General features: G+C 41.2%; 1 protein-coding gene across 2 annotated transcripts in view; it reads left to right on the forward strand.

Annotated features, from left to right (window-relative positions):
* Positions 1-20,846, forward strand: part of LOC109042825 (synapsin) — a gene marked incomplete at its 3' end in the record, with an annotated part of 46,130 nt that extends 25,284 nt beyond the window's left edge. Inside the window, 5 exon segments of one of the 2 annotated variants that reach the window (XM_072305996.1) lie at positions 8,196-9,550; positions 16,950-17,287; positions 18,618-18,705; positions 19,686-19,835; positions 20,711-20,846. In XM_072305996.1, the coding sequence (XP_072162097.1) occupies positions 9,519-9,550; positions 16,950-17,287; positions 18,618-18,705; positions 19,686-19,835; positions 20,711-20,846 (744 nt within the window). 2 annotated transcript variants of the gene reach the window in all.
* Between the last annotated feature and the right edge of the window lie 1,199 nt (positions 20,847-22,045).

Consider the following 22,045-nt stretch of genomic DNA (forward strand, 5'->3'; position numbering starts at 1 on the left):
GTTCCGTTTCACATTCGCCGGTCAGGTTTTCACTCCGGCCATAGCGCGAAATTCGCGCCGGATCAATGCACTCATAGTAACAGGTGGTCAAAATAGCAACTGAGTGAGCGTGAATTTCGCGCCGGGATTTTTAACAGTGTGCATTAAAAATTGAGCCGATGTCCCCGGGGAAAGCGTTTGACTTTCTTCTGCGTTGAACCAAGTTCGGTGAAATTTTCACAGCTATTTTCAGGGTGTTTTATCTGTATACAATTACATGATCCTCCGAAATGTTGAAACCGTCTGATGATTTTACGCCATGGGCTAAAAATCTATTCAATTTGATCGAGCAATTTGTGTAGTTAAACTTGATAGAATTAGGCAAATGGGATCACAGCAAAATAAAATCTTATTTGGACACACACAGCCCAAGTGCTTGATACAATTTTACTTCTTCCATTTTTGGAAAGAAAACAAAACTAAACAACCAAAATAAATTAATAATTTAAAACAGTATGTTTTACTACATTGCAGATAACCTTCATATTGATGAAATTAGTCGAATTTAAACAGAAAAATGCAGTTTCGAAGATTGTTCTTTGCGAAAACATGACAGCGGTCTTTATTGCTTTCCGAGAGGGAGACTCGTGGGATTTTTGTCAAAATGGCAACACTGGCGAGAACGTAGAGAGCTCAAGCAGAGCGGAGGACGATGGGGGAAGAAGAAGGAAAGTATAATAATAGAAAATTGATTCCTTTTTTCTAACGAGACTTTTTTTCCTCCATCCCTGGCCATAAACAGACAATGTTTGCGAGCTTCTTTTATTCGAGGCTGTGAACGATATTCCTGCGGGGAACCCCGTTGCTGCAACATGGACATTTCTACAGGGAACAAAAACAAACTTTGCTACAATTAGACGATATTTTTCATTGTCCTGCCCACCAGTCTATCCGATGGTTCCACTTGGCAGTGCAGCTTGGGGTGAAGTTTTCTCTCGATTCGCATAAAAAATGCAAATAATGGGAAATGCTTGTTCAGAGACACTGCTCGATATCGAGGATGAAAAAAAAAAAAAAAAAAAAAAAAACTTGCCTCCCATTGAACGAAGAGAATTCATCTCTGTTCAATTTAAAAATATGCGTCAATCTTTACAATACGACAGTTTTAGATAATAATTAGATTTGTCATACATTTCTAATGAGAATCATTTAGATGAGTTCTGTGCTACAATTTTTCATTTTTTGTCGTGGTTCGCTTGAACACCACTCAAAGGCACGGAGAAATGCATAGCCGAAAAGTGCAAAAGGAGAGTGTTGAGACTCACCATATGAGCGCAAATGCCAAAAGAAAAGATTTAAGTAGAAGCACAAGCTTTCTTTTAATACTATCATCATTGAACTATCATCATTTACTTCATCGGCAAAATAGGCAACGTTGGAATTAAGTTGAGAGGTTAGAGAAAAAAGCATAGCGGCTGCAGTTAGATAGAAAGAATCGCATGCAATGAACATCGAACGAATTTTATTATAGCGCCTTGATACAACTATTCGAGCTCCTAGGATGTCCGTGTTGCATACGCGCAAATGTGAAGGCGTTTTGACTTCCCAGGCAGGCACTCATCGCTTCTCCCGTAGCCTGTGCGTGCTGTGGCGCTGCGGCGGGTAATACTGCGAGCATCTATTTAGAACGAATGCCCTTAATTCTTCCTTTATATTACAAAAACATCTTTTTAAGGCACAAATGATTCTTCGACAGAACATCTCCAGCACATTGCGATATCAAAACTGAAGAGCCTGATTTCTTGACCGACGAAATTGGGCCATTGAGTGGGAACGCATTGTTAGGGGCAGAATCTTCCAAAGTTGATTACGGGTGCGGAGGAGGTGTAGGTGTAGGGTTGTGGGGAAAGAGCGAGGCGGCCGAGAAGTCGAGAACACCTTTGAATATTTACAGGTCGAGCGATAATACACCCTTATTCCTCAGTGGGTCGCTCTGAAACTTCAGGAAGCGGCTCCCGCGCCCGCGGTTTTCCGCGATACAACCCTCTTACCCTTCATTTCACCCTCCCTCCATCCCCAATTCCGTGTTTTCCATTGTAACTCGCGCGCTCCTAGCCCCGTTTACAGCTCCCTCGCTGGAAAATCTCCGCTACCTCCACACTCAGGATCGTACTTATAGTCGTTCCTTAGACTGCCGTGCTAAGGAAGAACGCTGTATGAGCCTTCAGACGTTGCCGTATTTATTTCAATATTAAACGAATTTACTTGGAAAATTGTTAATATTTTTCTTCAAATTTTTCAGACAATTTTGTTCGCGGTATAATCTGGAATCCCTGAAAAGTTCAAGGAAAACTATGCATGACTTTCCTCCGAAATAAATATTTTATCAGAGGATATTTGGCAACTGTCAAGTGTTTATACGGCGTTTTTCCTTAACACGGAAGCAAACCGCTCCTTTCTGAAGAATACCCCATGGACTTTACATTTGGATAAAAGGAGGTTTGAAGAAGCGCTCAAATTAGCATGATAAAATGGACAATATTTGCCTACCTCGCGTAAAATTCAGCTGTTCAGTGTTTATCTTTGGAAATGGGTCCTTGAAAGGAGTTAGAATGATTTACGACGACAAGAAATACAAGATATGCAAGAAAGTATAGTACGAGGTTTGTACATTTTAAGGTAGGTTCGGACCTACCTTAGAGGTTGTGAAAAGTATTTAAACAAATTATTTCTTCACGTAGGAACATTGGTGTCGATTTTCTTCCGATAAAAAATTTATTTTCAGGGAAAGTTACGAATATTTATCGGAAGATTTACGGACTTTACATCGATATTTTTCATGCAATAAATCCTCTGAAAAATAGGGGGAAAAAATTCACAGACCTCCAAGAGTATTTGTGTTTTATCAAAGGAAAATTGAAAATTTCTGATTATCACTCAGCATTTTCCCTCAGCACGGCAAAATCAAACAAGGGCGCATTTAAATCAAAGGAAATACATAAATTATGACATTAGCCCTGTCATGCATGTATTTTTATGAGTCTCAGGGCTCATGTCAGAGTGTATATAGTTACTTTGCATTTAAATACGCCTTCTAGATCTTTTCTTTCGTCTCTCCTTTTAGGCAATCTCACGGTTAATTTTACCATGATATACGAATGTGTAAAAGCTCATACATAGGCCTACTTCACTGAAATATGCGCACAAACAAAACTCATTTTGAAAGCGCACTGCAAACAACTCAATTATTCCACAGAGATTTTCTCGCGAGTTTTCGTGATGCTATGATAATTTGCAGCTTGGAGTTGGTGCGGACGAACTTTTCGCTCATGATGTAGACTCCAGAGAATATGACGGGAGGACACATTAAATAATGAGTTGCAGAGAGATATGACGCTACATTCTGATGGAGTTCCCATGTTCATCCTCGGAGTTGCAGTGAGGCTTCTCAGCCCTCCTGTCGCAACTCATCAGGAATTAGGACACATAATTCGTCATTTCCCTCACGAAATAACGTAACTACATCCAGTGTTGCCAGATTTCCTCTCGCAGATCTCCTGTGAAAATGAGACAAATTATTCACAAGAATGTGCCTCGGAGTTGCAGTGAGGCTTTTCAGCCCTCCTGTCGCAACTCATCAGAAATTAGGACTCATTACCCGTCATTTTCCCCACGAAAAAACGTAATGACATCCGGTGTTGCCAGATTTCCTCTCGCAGATCTCATGTGAATATCAGCCAAATGTTGGACAAAAATTGCACAGGCACATTCTTGTGAAAAATTAAATTGTTTGAGTCAATTCTTGCAACCTTGCAATGCAGTTACCTCACTTCGTCCGAGAAACGACAAACTGCGGATTCTCACGACGTGCGGGAACTTTATCATGATGAGTTTGATGGGCACCATTATGAATATTAAGTGTATTGATGAAATGTGGAAGGGACAACTTACAGCAATGATAAACTACCTTTAAATTATCCGTAAATGGTCCATTAACTCGTTTGGGATTATATTCCAAATTCATAATACTCCAGCCATTTTCACCGATTTTCCCTTATAAACTAGACAAATCTGATATAACTGCGTAGCAGTTTGATCATATATTCTCAAAAGAAATATTGCCGACAATTGCATGAAAAATGTATACAATTTTAAATTGGTCTAATACCCTCTATAATAGTAAACGTTTCGTCTATCTACGTCCGGAGCAATCTTAAAACCTTAAGTTTCCCCTTATTACTATTGGAATAAGTCGGATTTGATTTTTGGTATTTGATAAAAATTTTGGAAAAAAATCGACATCAGTTCAAGCAACTATAACATTCCTCTCTAAATAGCTAGGTTCGTCTAATTTTCAAAAACCTTCGATCACAATCTGAACGCAATGTTGCCAATTACGATGAAAAATCTATACACGACTCTTCTGCCGCGTTAAGGAAGAACGCTATATGACCCAGTAGGCGTTGTCAAATTTCCTGCGACAAAGCACGAATTTATCCAAACAATTTTTTTGAATATCCCTCTTCCTATTTTTCAGGTGAATTCGTTCGTAAGAACGAACGATTCGATTCGTTGAACGATTCGATTCGTTCGAATCTATAAAGTCTGAATTTTGAGGAAAAATACTCATAACTTTCTTCAAAAATTAATATATTCTGAGAGAAAATTTGGCAAGATTCGAATGCTCATACGACTTTTTTACTTATCACGGCAGTGTTGTAATCCTTGCCCATTGGCGGATCCAGCGAATTGGCAACATAGTCTTATTCCATTTAAATCTATGGAAATGTATCGATTCTTAGAGGGGCCAGGTGCTCCGTCAAGAATCGATTATTTAGCATAGGTTGAAATGGAGGAAATCCGGTGTTGCCAAATTGCCGTATCCGCCTCTGTCCTTGCCACCCGTCTCGGCGGCGGCGGTGGGTGTGTCACTGTGTCAACGTGTGTGTGTCAACTCCGTAGTAGCTGGTCGACTCATGAATGGCTGCCAGGATCGGAGCATTCCGTTGTAAAATCAATGGGAATTGGATGGGCGGAGGGGATAGGTGGAGGGAGATAGGGTGAACACCCCACGCCGCAGGCGCGGGGGAGGGAGGGGGCAAAGCTCAGTGCTTCGTTCGGCGTGCGCTGCAGTTAAGGTGGTAATTTGTCGTTGACCCAGTAAAGTCCCCGCCGAGAGGAAATCCCGACAAGGGGGAGGGGGACTCGACACCCGGCAGGCTAGGCGAATTCGTATTTCGTTCTCGACTCGGAGCCAAGACGGGATATTTAAGCTTATTTTTCCGCGCGTCTAAACTTGGGAACGGTCTGAAACGGACCGTGTTGTCGTCGACAGGCGAGAACGCAAATTTTGGATTATGAAAACTTGCGGGGACGTGTCTTCGAAGGCAGGGTTTTGAGGGCGGGGTTTGCGGTTTGCATGACGTTGAGACTTCGTGGAAATTATAAACTTTCAAGTTTCCTTTCTTTGTGACCGAGTAATATCAAAATATTCGTGGGCCACATGCCTCAACAGTTGCATTCAAAAATTCAGTATGGCAGAGGCTCCATCTCGGTGGCTGAACGCGAAAAATGCGTACCTTACTTGCAAAGTTTAACAATTCCCGATCTTTTGAAGGAAAACAATAAAACATTTCCCCGTAATTCGGTTTTTTTTTGCCCGAGAGCAGAAAATTTCATTGACAACTGTTGGTTGGTTTTCTTTTGAAAATAGAAAACATGAGTGGGCACTTGCAACATCGCAACCTGAGATAAGCGTTTTTAAGCGTGCCAGTGTAAGACTAGCTTTTTTCTTTTACTTTAATCGATATTCTATCTTACCTTGATGTAATTCCGAACTTGAAAGCATCATGTGTCAGAGGTAACTAGAGGTCGTGAACATAGCTCCGTAAGGTTTAAATAAATAAAAAAAATAAAAAAAAATAAAAAAAAAAAAAGGTTTAAATGGGCCGCTGGACAAGATCTGAAACAGAAAAAAACATTAAATGTTATTTTTTCAAAACCTTACTATGAGAACGATAACCATGATGGGAACGTTGAAAATCAATCCTTCACAGATGTTAGGTATTTTTAACACGAATCAAATAGAAGTGAGATTACAAAAATGCCGTCATTTGTATTTATGTTAGTTGACGTGTGTCGATTGAAAACACTTATGCCTTGTTTCGGAGTTGATTTTCAGACTCCCTGTTGTGAGATTGATTCGTTTCCTTCGTGGAATTTTGAGGCCAAAACGAATTGCGTGGTGCTTTAATTCATACCTTGTCTGGAGGTTTAAGGGAGCTATTAACAAGCCATCGACATTTTTACGAACTTCCGGTAAAATTCAACAAGATCGTACATAAAATGGGGTTTAGCGTGGGATCGCGATGCTTTTCCATTGTAAGAATACAAGATGAAAAAAAAATCCATGATTTGAGAGACTTTAAGGCAGGTAAAGGCCTACCCTAAAATTTTCAAAGCCCACACAACTATATTTAGCTGTATTTTAACTGTAAATTTTTCCCCTCTTTTGGACTTCGTCCTTCGTGTAGTGGTGTAGCATTGGAATAACTTACACGGATCGATTTCCAAAGATGCTTATTTAATTTCACTCGAGGTTTGTAAATAGTCACCTTTTCATGATACTGCCGTACTGAGGAAGAACGCCGGATGAACATTCGAGAGTTGCCAAATTTCCCTGGATAAAACATGCATTTTTGACAACATTCATGCACATTTTTCCTTAAAATGTTCAGAAATCTTAGTTTAAATTGCGTACAAAATTATCTGAAAATTTTGGAAAATATTATTCGCAATTTTCCCATTACATTCGATTTATCAGAAGAAACTTGGGAACTTCTGAAGGCTCATAAGGCGTTCTTCCTTAGCATGGCAGCATGGTGCCCTCTAAGTCTCCCTGGGCTTTCCTAAAAAAAAATAAAAAAAAAAAAAAAAATAGAGTGGGGACTCCTTGAGGAAAGTGGATGTTAAAGGAGCGACTAAGAATATGGCTTAGTTTGGGTCGGTTTAGTCCGATCAAATTCAATTTGAATAGAAGTGCGCGATTACATGGGTTCACGAAGAAACGGAAATGGAAGACTTGCCCGAGTATCCGCGCAGAGTAACACCTAACATATCCGCTTTGATAATGTGGCGGAGGAAAAGCGGCCCATTTCCTCAGCGTCATAGGCGCGCGGCGCACGATAGGCTGAGATTAGTGAAAAGGTAGATATCTCATCAAGAAGGAAAATTCAACTATCTTCACTTTGAAGTGCACTGAAAAAATGGATTGAACTTGATTCACTTAGGTTTCAAAAAATTAACCTCGACACGAAGGAAAATTGAATCAGTGAGAACGAAAACAAACCAACTCAGAAAAATGAAAATAATCAAGACATACACAAAACTGCGGAACAGGTGGAGAAGTTAGGTTAAGAAGAATATTTTTGCTGCCAAAAGACAAGCACTTATGGACACTCTAAAAGTCCAAGTTGGAACAGATGCGTTAACTTCAATGACCTTGATGTAAATTAACTATCTTCGATGGAAATTGAGCATTTTCGAGTTACCGAGTTGGTGTGTTTTCGTTCTCACTGATTCAATTCATTTAACTATTTCTATTGGTCCTTAAATCTTTCTGGAGCGAGAAGATTGTTTTTTTCAATTCATTAATGGAGATTTTTGCAGTTCCAAGAAATGAAATCGTTCATTGGTGACAAGATTAATTTTCTACGAATTAAAGACAAGAATAAACTTTATTTGTGCTATCTTAGATAAACATGGTTCCTCTAAAAAAATCATTTTAAAGTGAAATAGATATTGATACCAAAATAATTATTTATGAGCCAAATAAATATTCTTCCGATTAAAGACCATATTTTAAATAAAAAAAAAAAAACCCTTTTCTTATACGTTAAAATCACGGTAACTTGGCTGAAAATGGCGATGTTTTGCTTGAAAAGAATTGAAAATTATGTGGTTTGGTTCAACTTTGAAACTCGTATAAAACCCCCTGTTCAAATTCAATAGTTTTCCCATCCGGAAGTCTCAAGTTCCGTTCCACTGTGCGGCGACATTTATAACTCACATCACGTAGAACACGGGATGACACAGAAGCCCTGAAAGAGCGACTGTCGGCTGCTAAGTGTCCGTTTTAGGCCGCCAAAAGAGGGCGACAACAATTTCCACTGAGTTCCAGCCCACATTCTCGCTCCCAGGAAACGTTTCAGCCAGCCGTTTCAGCTGCAGTGCCGTCGACGCGACCCACCGAGCCACACCCGTTCGCTGAAACTTCCCGCGCCTGCCTCGCCGTTTCGCCAAGACCCCGCGCTAAAAACCCGACCGATTCTCACGGAATCGACCCTTGATGCTATAGCGTAAACTGACAAAAACACAGTTCAGTCGCAACTTTTTAGCGATGGAGACTAGACAAGGTTAGAGCATAAGCATTGCAAAACGTGTATTCTGAAACAGTCTCAGGTAAAACAGGCTAAGCACATTAATGATTTCCCCTCTTAACTTATAAAGGAGAATGAAGATTTTTTCGGTTCGTAAGATCAAACTCCCCGCCATGTTACCCGTTGCGTGAATTGGTGAGCTGGTGCGTTGAGTTCGCCTTCAATTTCGAGTGATACTGTGCCACGCTCCGGTGGTCGAATAGTTGCGTCGCGCTTTTGTACGCTGAGTATAGGTAGTGTTCATTTTCATCTGAATCGTTGACACCATGCTACGTAATCTTGCCACTTCCGTGAATTGGCAGATTCCACTTCCGTGAATTGGCAGATTCCGTAAACGGGTGTACTACAGAATACGTAAACATGAAAGTGCCGCGAGACACGTTCTTCCACCTGAATTTCACCTCAAACATGTAGAACATAATGAGAACTTCTAGTATCGACACATCAGAGTTGAAAAAGTGGTGATCATGCTTAAAACGTAATCAATTACAAATCCTTAAAATCCGCTTGCGAAAGAACCTCCGGTTCCGTTTTTGGAAACTTTCAATACGCTCACCGTATTTCCCATGAAATTTCGATACGTAAACCTACGTTGTAGTGTCCAACTTTAACGCTACCTATTCATTGGTCTGTTAAGGAAATTTTCGGCAGGGAGAGTTTCCTTGAAACATACCGGAAATTCTGATGTTCTCTCGATTCAACTTATACTTTAATAGAGGGCGAATATAGTCACGTGAACCATAATCTCAGCTTGCGCATTTTTCTATCGATGAAGTGCATCAAAGTGAAACAAAACGTAACATGTTTAGAAGCTAACCGCTTTCATCGCGGGGAACCGGTCAGCTGTGCGACACGCGAAATTTTGAAATCCGGCGTCAAAATTCGGAATCCGAAGGAGTGAGAATCGGTGGTGGCAATTGAGTGCTGTGGCGACGCGGGGAGGAGCTGTGGGCACGCGATGCCCTAACCTCGAAACCTCGCCTGGCGCGCTGCAACTGACACCCTTCAGATCCAGGGCTGAAACGCTGAAGCCCGCCCTCCTCAATTTCCGAGCTCCGAAATCCCCGTGACATCACCACGCTTCACCGCACAGGAACAAAAATGCGCTCCGCCGGCTCCGCTTTTTTAAAAAGGTGATTTTTAAAAACGACCTATCCAAATTTCTCTTTGCGGCCCTTTTGGTAAGTGGGGAGGTTGGGCAGCGGCTCATGATGCGCTTTCGATCCTGGGTCTTCCCGTCGTCATTCTCAACTCCCCCATCTCGCCGAGGAGGCAAATATTCCTGTTTTAATAAAGAGCATTCGCACGTGTTGCCAAATAAGTTTGTTACAAACTTGTAGAAAGCAAAAAAAAAGTTGGTTTTTAGTGAAAATGGACTTTCACTGGAGACTCAAATTGCCCCGTAAAGCAACAGCCCCTGCTTGGGATCAAACATATCAGATCGACGGTGTAAGTCGGCAACTACATACTCGTTTCGGTGTCTGAAAATCTCCGCCTCTATGTTATTTTTATTAAAGGAGAACAATCAGTGGCGTGGCGTGCTTTGCGATATATCGATTGATCTGTAATTTAAACCTATGAAAAAGGATCGATGAACAACTCAATAATCGATTCTGTACCATAGGTTTAAACGGCATATCGATCGATATATCGCAAAGCACGCCACACCACTGGAGAACAAATTGACATCATTTCTTGAAGTTGATGCAGAATTTTCTTCGCACAGGGAAGAAAAATCACGGCAGCTTTAAAGAAACGCCGTTGAGGAGTTTTCCGTTTAAAAAATAAAATATGACAGGAAGTCTGCGACGTCGCAAACCGAGTTATGTGATTGCCGACTTATTTTTCTAGAAACGATTTTCGTGTATGGGCTGTTTTTGGAGCCGCCTCCTCAATCTTAAGTTCTCAGTGCTAAACGCTCCCTGACATTCTTCAAGCAAGAGTATTGATTGGTGTCCTGCTGAAAAAATTAAACGCGAGACGAAAATGGGCAACGTCTGATGTAGATAGGATGATCCTTGTTAAACTTGCTACATAACAAATCGCAATGTGATCTTCTGAACGAATCGTCTAATCCTTCTCTAACTGACTAGATCCCAGCTATCCCATACACTCTATTCTCCCCTATTCTCTGTGTGAACCAGTGGTGCCCAACCCGCACTGAAAAAAATAATATGCTGTTTTAGCACCTAGGATGTCAAAAATGTGTCTGGTGATCCCAAAATGCTGCCTTTACTGCCCTCGCAGTTAACTTTACATCCTACGAATGCAAATTCAACTGCGTGGGCAATCAAGGTAGCATCTTAGGATGACCAGACACATTTTTGACATCCTAGGTGCCAAAACAGCATACCATTTTTTTCGGTGCGGGTTTTACATACGAGAAACTATTCACTTTTGAAATAGGGGGGGGGAGCTCTAGTTTTTCCCCCCCCCCCCCAGAATTGTGATTTTCCCCCTAGAATTTTGAGTCCCCCCTAGAGTTTTGACGTCCCCCCATGAATTTTGACTTTGCCTCCTAGAATTTTCACTTCCCCCAGAATTTGCAGCCCCCTAAAATTTTGACAACCCCCGTAGAATTTTGACTCTCCCTAGAATTTTCACTTCTCTCCCTAGAATTTTGACAATCCCCCTAGAATTTCATGCAAAAATAAACTTAATTGAAAATAAGCAGAATTTACATGAAAACCTGTAAGAAATGCCTCAAATTGCCCCCAAATGACATAAAAAATGTCAACATTTTGCCCGGACCCCTCAGACCCCCCCGGTGGAGGGGGGGGGCGAAAAAATTCAGATTTGGGGGAGGGGAACTCGTATGAATTCAAAATTTTCCGGGGGGATGGGCACCACTGGTGTGACATTTTTCCTTCTATTCCGGTGCATTAAATGGGGAATCGAAAAGGTCGACACTTTGCCCTGCAGCCACTTTCCGGTACTCGATTCAAGTGCCTGATGATTTCCTAGGCTTTCTACTCCGAGGGCCGAGAGCAATATTAAGGTGATCGAAAGGAGGGGCACTCGAAACTTGACTCGGCCCGCAAAGCCAGGACTTGAGGATGGCGTGGCGTGAATTGCGATATATCGATTGTTAAGCCATTTAAACCTGTGGAAAAGGATCGATAAACAGGGTGTTCGCAGCGAACACCTTAATAATCGATTCTTTACCATAGGTTTAATTGGCATAACAATCGATATATCGCAATTCATGCCACGCCACTGCTTGAGGGAGAGTCTCGGGACGTCAGGCCGCGGTTCCACATGCAGCGCACGACGCTAAATTGGACGTATTTCTATCAAACAGAACTATGTGCATTATAACGTGAGCCCTATTATGCATATGCTCTTATGGGTCGCAGGGCTCATGTCTTAATGCACATAGTTCCGTTTGATAGAAATACGCCCGATAGAGAATTTGCAGGTGTCTGAAATTTGATGAATTCCGTGTTTAAGTGGAAACTACTGAGTGCACTGAACACGAGGATACCCTTGGTTCATGAATTGAACAATTATTGGAGAAGATATGACAAATTGATTTAATCTGCTAAAATAGGTGTGTTTAATTCGAAAATGCCGCCAGACGACTTCACTAGGCGGTGCATTTTCTCACTTTTAAATCTATTTTTATAGTAATTCCCATATCAGAAAAAAATTATGAAAAATACGGTGAAATCAGCTCTTTAAGCACTTTCAGAAGGAGCAATAAAAAATTTGCATGCAAATTCTCCATTGCCCGCGCGAGCGCAACAAAATTCTAGGATCTAGGATCAAAACCACGGATGCCGAATAACCTTATCGGTGGTGCACATGGAGCTAGTCAGTGAGAGAAGTTGGACAAAACGTGGAAACTTTGAAAGCTTATAATTCCATCAATGCAAAATGTTAAAGTTACTGCTTTCCTTGTAAAATTTCCTTTAAGAAGTACCCCCTTAAAATTCGTCAGAATAAGCAGCAAAATTTGCGATTTTGTCCGATCTCTCCCATTGACTCGATCCACTCTGTGAGGACGGTAGGTTTAACTCACGTCTAAAAAGCTCACAATTAGATCGTAAGACTCCTAACAGATGTCGGATGATGACGCATCAGAAATCGGAAGAAAGAGAAGGAGAAGAACAACAAATACAACAACAATAACAAGAAAAAAAGGTAGGAAACACTAGGAACAGCAAGGAGATACTGTGGAAGAGAAGGAGGTGAAAAAAGGAATGAAATTAGAAAAGGGATAAAAAGGAAAAGAACAAAAAGAGTGAGAAAAAGAAAGGAAAAAAGTGAAGAGGAAGGAGGAGGAAAGTGAGGAAAGAAAGAGAGAAATTTTAAATGGAAGAAGGAGAGAAAGTAGGAGGATGAGAAGAAGAAAATGAAGAGGAAGAAAAAGAAGGGACATATTTATGGAAAGGAGAGAGAGAAGGTAGAGAAGGAGGAAAGAGAAAAAAAGGAGGTAGAAGAAAAAGAGGAAGATTAAAAAAGAAGAATGTCTTTTTCTCACCCTTCTGTTCCTTTTTACCTTCTTTTTCTCTTTTGACTGGGGTTAAAATCATTGCACTCGGTGCGCGGGCAACTTCACGTCGCGCGCCACCTCAGGTGCCGTAGCCTCAGACGGAAGGAGCGGAGAATTAAAGGCGTAGGATAAAGGACTGATACAGGATGTGGCCGCGGAAATGGAAAGAAAGCCGGAGAAATGAATAATGAAAGAGCATTAAGTGGCCGCGCACGGACCTCTGAGGCCCCCGCCAACTTCGCTCCTGGGAACTTTAATCGAAGAAAAGCGGAATCAACTTTTTCCCGCTTGCCTTCATAAATAATGCAAGTTTCTCCCCTGACTCTGCCCGGCCAACCACTCAGTTGCCAATTAGTTTCACTTTCAATACCCCACACCCAGATCCCATCTGCAATGGACCACCCAATAAAACCGAAAATACTTCTGAAAACATTTGAAAAAATATGTAGAGGTTGCTTCGCTAAATTCGACATCATTCGAAATCATTGCTCAAACTGATTGCGGTGGACGCACGGGTCGTAGGTATGTTGGAGTTTTTTTTTCGCCAACGTGTGTTAAAAATTCAGCATTAAACTGAAATTCTCACTACAGAGGGAAAACTCATCGGAGTACTGGTTTCCCTCAAAGAGATATGCTGTTTGATGCAACACTAATTACGTCCTAGCTGAATTAATGCTTAATGTCCGTTAATGCTGAATTTTTAACGCACGTTGGCGGACAAAAGAAACTCCAACATAAATCATTGCTGTTTAAAACATGAAATTGAAATTGTTATGAAGTCTACAAAATACTTTAAAACAACCTATAAATAAACATGCTAAAATGTGGACGATATGTGGTCAAAAAGTACGATTAACGAAGTAATTGTCTGGAAATTTTGGAAAAAAATATTCACAAATTTCCTAGTAATTTCGATTTTTATGGAAGGAAACTTGGCAACGTCTGAAGGCTCATACGGAGTTTTTCCGTGCTAAGGAAAAACGCCGCATGAACCTTCAGGCGTTGCCAAATTTCCATTGATAACACATGAATTTCCTGGTAAACTTATGAATATTTCTCATCCCATTTTTCAGATAATTTTGTTCGCAATTTTGCCTTAAGTTCCTGGAAATTTTAGAGAAAAACATTCATAACTTTTCTCAGAAATAAACATTTTAACAAAGGAGATTTGGCAACTCTCGAACGTTCATACGACGTTTTTCCTTAGCACGGCAGAGCACGCACATGAGCGTTTTTACAGATGAGCCAGAAATTGTGTTCTTAATTGCAAAATGAAGTCCAAATGTTGGTTGGCACACAAGAGCGGCCTGTAACTGGCACTCCTGTGATAGCGAAGAGAGCAGTAAGTGCATTTCTGTACGAGCCGTGATTAGCACATTCTTTTATGTGTCTCGAGGTTCATCCCAGCGTGGACATACTGCTCTCTTCGCTATCACGGCAGAGCAGTCGAGCTTGTGGGAGGGAATGATACAAATACTAACATGACTGACCATCAGTAATATAATGGCAGAGCATCGTTGGTCGTTTAGGAGTGGGTGGGCCGGGCCGATCAATTGCCGATTAGGGTAGCGGCAACTCTGACCGAGTGACGGGCAGGGATGGTCATTGGTCACCCCCTCCCCTCATCCCCGGCTCAGCGGGACGAGGATTTAACTGGACGTATTTCTATCAAACGGAACTATGTGCATTAAGACATGAGCCCTGAGACCCATAATAATACATGCATAACAGGGCTCATGTCATATTGCGCATAGTTCCGTTTGACAGATATACGTCCAACTTATCAATCAAAGCCACGCGACGCGACCGACGCAACGCCCTCGGTACTCAATTTCGCGACACCCCTCCGCCAAAGCCCAGAATTACATCGCCCCCCCCCCCCCCCATCTCCCTGAAATCATTTTAATGTCGCAATCTGAAATGCGCTGCTCTTGATTTGTTTAAACATTTCTTGGAAATAATTTGCTACTTTCTGTCCGCGGAAGAAAGGGACATCGGTTCCCCACCGGAGGCAAAATTTTCAGCGGAGGGATTTTCGTTCACACTGAAAAAAATAGTTCTGTTCACAGGGCTCCTGCACTTCTTTTGTAACAGTCACAGAAGCTTCTGTTATGAGGACAGAGTACTCTGTTCTGAAGACCGAAGTTCCGTTCTCACAACAGAAAAATTCTGTAAGTGTAACAAAGAAACTGCATGAGCCCTGTGAACAGGAGGTTCTGTCGTCAGCACCATCTATTTTTTCTGTGGTTGAGTGGAAAAAATCGGATTTTTAGATTGCGACGAAAACATTGGCGGATCTAGCAAATTGGCAACATTTTTCTTCCCCGATATAAACCTACAGAAATGTATTGGTTCTTGGAGCGGTCAGGTGCTTTGACAAGAATCGATTATTTAACGTAGGTTTGAATCGAGGAAATTCGGTGTTGCCAAATTGCTGAACCCGCCTCTGGACGGAAAACTAACCTAACAAAGAATGAAGGCGAGCGGTCAAATTCTCATATACTCTTTGTTAGAGTACCTGTATAGGGAGAGTACCGACAGATCGGTTCATGGAGGGCTTAGGGCCCAAAAGTGCAGCCACCCTTCTAACCAACTTCTAACGCACAAAATTTCACTGCCAGTCTGCAGATTCCAATTCTAACCAAGATGGCCAAGAATGTACAGAAATGAGCGTTCTTCCGCGAAATTGAGTAAATTTATGCAAAAACTGAGTCAAACACGTGCTTAATAAAGGACGGTTCGTAACAATAGTATCAGTAAATCGCTATGGATAATTAAAATTCATAGGTTGGCTGCCCTTTTGGGCCCTAACTTTATTCGTGGAGGCATCGGTGAAGGCCTGATGGACTTTCGGAGTTTCAGATCTGTCGCTACTCTCCCTATACAGGTACTCAACTCTTTGTCGCTCCTCCGACGTTTGGACGTATCTCTATTTTCACTTGAGCCCCAGAAAGCATTGAGTTATACGGAGAACAGAGCTCACAAGGAAACCGAGTTACGCCCTCATGTCAGAGGGACGACGTCTTGTGCCACGGACTGTAATCCTTCCTATGTATAAGAACTTTCACGCAAGGTCGGTTACACGCTCACTTCTTCATCTTCCGAATCACCGCCAAAAAAAATTCCGGTTCAGGGATTCGGTCCAAAAAGTGAACCAAATCCAGGCGGGGAAATTCGCTCCTTGTTTGACAGGACTGCCACAGAATTTAAAGAATGAAATTCCCTGACATTTCCCTGATTTCCCTGACACATTTCGGTGAAATTCTCTGACAATTGTAGGTGTGCTAAATGGTTAAAAGACACAATTAGCAATAGTTTTCAGGCAAAAGTTGTCGTTCGGAACGTCAAATCCATACTAAAAGGAAATAAAGGTGACTTGATAATTTTCCCCTGAAATTTCCCGGTCTTCCCTGACTTTTCAAAATTAGATATGCCAGATGGTTAAAAATACATAATTGAAAATAGTTTTTATAGGCAAAAAGTCGTTCGAAGCGTCAAACCCATACTTAAAAGCAAATGAAGGTGACTTGATAATTTTTCCCTAACATTATCTACAGTACCTATATAGCGAGAGTATGGACAGATCGCTTCATGGAGGGCTTAGGGCCCAAAAGTGCAGCCACCCTTCTAACCAACTTCTAACGCACAAAATTTCACTGCCAGTCTGCAGATTCCAATTCTAACGAAGATGGCTAAGAATGTACATAAATAAGCGTTCTTCCGCAAAATTGAGTAAAGTTATGCAAAAACTAAGTCAAATACGTGCTTTATAACGATGTTCGTAACAATTGTATTAGTAAAGCGCTCTGGATAATTGAAATTCATAGGTTGGCTGCATTTCTGGGCCCTAATTTTATTCGCGGAGACATCGGTGAAGGCCTGATGGATTTTCGGAGTTTCACATCCGTCTATACTCTCGCTATACAGGTACTCTAACATTTTCCGGATTCCTAGACTATTCCAAATTCCCTGGCATTTCCCAGTAAGTCCTGACTGTGAGAGCCCTGTTTGAGTAATTTGTTGAATTTGTGTTTCAGATTTTCTTCCGGGGACCTATCCTCGGAGGCGGACAACGATGTGCCTATGCCAGGCCCCGCGGGACAGCCGGGGCAGGCGTCGACGGGTGAGATCTACGGGAGCGGGGTGCGGCAGCCGGGAGGGCCCCCGGGGGGCATGGGCCCCACCGGGACCGCCGTCGGGGGCGGGGGTGGGCCCCCCAACGCTGGCGACCTCTCACTGAACCTCAACAAGGCCGGCTCCAAGACCACCAGCGCTCCCTCGAGCCCGGCCAAGACGAGAGAGTCCCTCCTTCAGCGCGTCCAGTCCCTCACCGGCGCCGCCAGGGATCAGGGCGCCACTCTCATCGGTAACATAGGTCAGTATCACGCCTATCCACCGGGCCGATCATTACTATTGATAGACAAAGCTATAGACAAAGAAAAACAAGCGGGAAAGTTCTAGTACTGTCGTATTAGATAAGCGCTCAGGTGTTAGTCAATGTATTTAAAGAAGAAAGGAAGTATAAACTCAGTCGACTTGGCTGGGGAATGGAAATAAAACATCAGCTGATAGCAAACAAAGGTTACCAAGGAAACCGTAAACGCGTTTTTTCGTTTCCCGAAAATGATAGTCACCGTTGAGCTCATCAGGCGCGTTTTTTGTAGGCTTCATTTAAGTTCAACGATCAATTTCGATAAGAATTACTCTACCGCTAAGAAATTTTCTTATAGACAAACGATCGAAACTACCTGCGCATTACGTTAAAAGCATAAAATACAGTTTTCACAGCTTTATTTATTTTAAAAATGGACCCCCCCCCCCCCCAAAAAGCCTACACATCGATGAGCTGGTGCGCCATTTAAACGAATTAGCACTTAGTATACTAGTATTCTAGAGGCAAGTCGAAATCAAAAAGCGCTGCCTATCGGCTGAGCGCTTAAAATGAGGGATATGGAGGGATCCTATTGGTGGAACATGAATTCAAACATTCAACATTCAAACGTGAATTCATAATAATTCATATCAACTTCGTTCCTCATGTGATCAAGCATGAAAAGCTGTAAGTGGACCGCGTTAAGCAGAAAGAAACCAAGTCACATTAGCTATTGCCTTTAAACGGGCAATTTAATTTTTTACATGAATACGGTTAAGCAGATTTTTAAGCAAACTGTGAATTTTCTACACAGTTCGAAGCAAATTCCCTAAACTTTTCTGAGAAATCCGCACGGACGTACTATTGCAATCAATTATATTGCCAGATTTATGGCAAAACCACATGTGGCTTGGTTCCTTTCTCCTTCACGCGGTCCAAATATATTGATTTTTACATTAATTTGAGCACTACTCCATAGAGAAGTTAGGAATCTTGTCACAAACATTGGAAGTCCTCCTGGATTGAGCCTTGGGAGCGAGCCAGTTCCGTTAGCGAGGCTTCGATTGTTCAGAATCAACCCGGCGCACTCCACTTACCAGTGATTATGCTCCGATGAGAGCACGGCTCAACGTGGAAGCGAAAGTAGCTTTTAATTGGAGTTGAATAAATGGAGAAGAATCCCTGGAACAGGGTGGGGATAATCGGCGCTGAAGACTCTAAGCGCCGGTCGCGAGCGAAGGGTTGAAAGGGGAGCTTTAAAATTTAATGAAAAGAGAACATTAAGGGTACGCAAGAGGTTAATTACGGCTCGGGTTTGTTTTTCTCTCGGCAGGAGCTGTGGCGGCGAGCGCCGGACGGCCGTCGTACAACAAGGATCGTTGCTTCACCCTCCTCGTCATCGATGATCAAAACACGGATTGGTGAGTTCTCCATTCCATCGATCAACATTTCAATACATCATTGTACAATGGACTATAAGACAAGGACTTTGTGATACGTTTCCTCTTAACAATTTCTCAAAGGAAAAGAATCACATGGCGGAAAGTCTGAAAATCAATGTCGACAAAAAATATGATTGTATACGATAAATATTAAGTTAAATTTCAAGAATACAAATGGCGTCATTCGTATGATCTAACTTCTATTTGATTCCCGTTAAACCTACTCCCTAAAATCTCTTTGCTTTCCGAACTTTCTGTTGTGTGGGAATCGTTTTCTTTGTAAGATTTTGAAAATAAATTATGTGACGGTCTTCTTTAGCTCATCCTTATCGGACGCCTTGGACCAGTTTCACTGGTATTAGTAAGCTTAACGATATTTTCTGATTTTTCTTCAGGTTTTCTTTTTCTCACAAGAAACAAGCTAAATTCTGGTTTTGAATGCGTTCTTATGATCTAAGGAAAATTCACCGAAAATTTCAGGGCGGTGTGTATTGCGTCGATTTCTGTTTCAACACTAAAATGTGAGACCAAATTAGGCAACGTGGAATTCATTCAGACCAGTGGCGTGGCGTGACTTGCGATGTATCGATTGTTATGCCATTTAAACCTGTGGTAAAGAATCGACTATTGAGGTGTTCGCTGCGAACACCCTGTTTATCGATCCTTTTCCATTGGTTTATATGGCATAACAATCGATACATCGCAAGTCACGCCACGCCACTGATTCAGACTAATTCTCGCCCCCCCCCCCCCCTCCCCAACACACAGTGATGAAATGTTACTCTGCCTGATATCGTCGAGGATATCGATAGCTGAACCCGTCGAAATCGAAAAGTCTCGGCGTTTTAAATGTTCTAGTTGAGGCGACCTTTCTCCGAATGAAGTAGTTCTCTCTTGTTTGTTTTGAACTGATTAAGTTATTTATTATGCACTGAAATGTACATATGTTCTTTGCACAGGTCAAAATATTTCCGAGGGCGTCGCTTGCACGGGGACTTCGACATTAGGGTGGAGCAGGCCGAGTTCAAAGAAATCACTCTTACAGCCAACTGTGAGAGCGGCACCGTTGTCAGCATGGGTGTCTACCGAAACGGCACTAAAGTTATCAGGTTCGTCATTCGCATTAACTGCCCCCAATTACTCTATTCCTGTGCGGAAAATGGAAGTGGTAAAAAATTAAAAAACCCCTACCGGTATTGTTCGTTGGAAGAAAGAAGAATTGAACAACTTGTTAAGTTCAAGAAGGAAAAACTTTTTCCAAACAAAGTCAGTATGCACTCCTGTGCAACCTACTACAGCAAGTAAAGAGTACTAAGAGTAAAAAGAGAGTAAAAAGAAGGAAAGAGATAGTAAAAAGTTAACAAACAAGAAACGACAAGCGTCCAAACAAAAAATTGAAGGACAAACAACCGTGATTGACTTAGAACTTCATAGAAACTACGATACTCCAAAAGCCTTATTGAGACCCCATTGATGATAACCGATGAAAATGGGCGACAAAAAAATAAATATCATGTAAATAAACATCAACATAAGAATTACTAATTACTTACGAGAAATGATGTCAGTTTTTCATTTTATTATATATAGAAAAAAGATAAGGAATTATACCTAAAATAATAATATTTTAGGTTTGTATAAAATAATAATATCTTAGGTTTAATCCCTTATCTATTTTCTTCATTAAACCTAAAATAATTACATTTCAGGTTTAATTCCTTATCTATTTTTTGCTCTGCTCATTTTGGTTTTTTTTTACTATCTGAATGAGTTTTCCGATCTGAGTATCTATGATACTATTATCTTGCTTATCAGGCGTATAAATCATGTATTAATTACGATATTTCAGATACAATTTGTTTAGATAGAATAAAAAATGGTTGCAGTTTTTCAATACTTGCAATATGATAATAAACATGGACACGTTTCCCTGACGTTAATTACTGGCCATACATTCATGACGGGAATCCTTTGTTTTTTCCAGATCTTTCAGACCGGATTTTGTTCTCATACGACAAAACTTAAGGGACGCGGGTGAAAACTACAAAAATCTGCTGATTGGGCTCAAGTTTGGAGGGGTCCCAAGTATCAACTCACCGAATGCTATTTATAATTTTCAAGTGAGTCTTAATTGAGATAATGTCAGCATATTATTTTTGAAATATTTGAGCGAAAATTATTGAAACCTACTTCGATTTTGTTTTTAGAGAAAGCAGTTTATTCTTGAATAATATAATGCCGATAATTATCACTATACTTTAATGAGAATAGGGGACATACATATTCAGTCACAGACTAATTTGACGGTGTAAGTATACAACCACGTATCTAGGCTTGCGACGTTGCAGACTTCCTGCCAAACTTTATTTTTAAAATGGAAAACTACAAATAATTAACGGCAATTCTTAAAAACATCGTGATTTTTTTTTTGAAAACTTCAAGGAATTATGTCCATTTTTTCTCCTTTAAAAAAGTAAAATAGTAAAGGAGATTTTCAAACACTGCAAACGAGAATACGTGGTTGCGAACTTGAACCGTCGAACTATTGAATTTGACACGTATGTGAATAAATTTCTCAAACATCTTTTCATCAAAATTTTCTCGGATTAAATATTTCATCGGGAGAAACCAGGCAACGTTGGAATACTCATACGGCGTCGAAACACAACATGGGCCTTTTAAACCTCATTATTCCATGCCGCGATTATCCTAACGCAAGTTCGAATAACCGCGCCAAACACAGTGTGGCCGGTGTCACGCTCATATCAGCGCCTGCAAGACTGTGAAAATACTTCACGCATTGCGCCAAACAGTGCGGTTGGCGTGGGCGCATATTAGCGCCTACAAGACTGCATGAATACTTCTCGCATTGCACCAAACGCAATTCTACAGTTATTCGCGATAACTATTCGACTACCAGTATAGACACATTGCATTGCCGCTAGCTGGACTGAAGACGCATCACACTGTGAAGATGACTCGACACTCCATCGCGCTTTCTTCCCTAGCTTGCGCGACTTTAAAATCGCCGCAAAACTAGGACCATGCGTCATTTCTTTGGACGGTCTCTGCCCGGTTTTTTTACCACAATTAAAGGGTAAATATGTACCTTAATTGCAATATTCAGAAACTCGGACGATGTTGAAACGATACAGCGATTCTGGAACATGATTTAAGTAAAATTAATTTTGGTTTAATAAAAAGAAAACAGAACGAACGAAAATATCGCGTCGAAATTTATGGTGATTTTATAAATCATTCCGGAAATTTCTCGGAAACTTAAAAAAAAACTGGGCGTAGCTTTTGATAAAAAAAAGTG

Source organism: Bemisia tabaci, unplaced genomic scaffold (assembly GCF_918797505.1).
Source record: "Bemisia tabaci unplaced genomic scaffold, PGI_BMITA_v3".
NCBI classification, from domain to species: Eukaryota; Metazoa; Arthropoda; class Insecta; order Hemiptera; family Aleyrodidae; genus Bemisia; species Bemisia tabaci.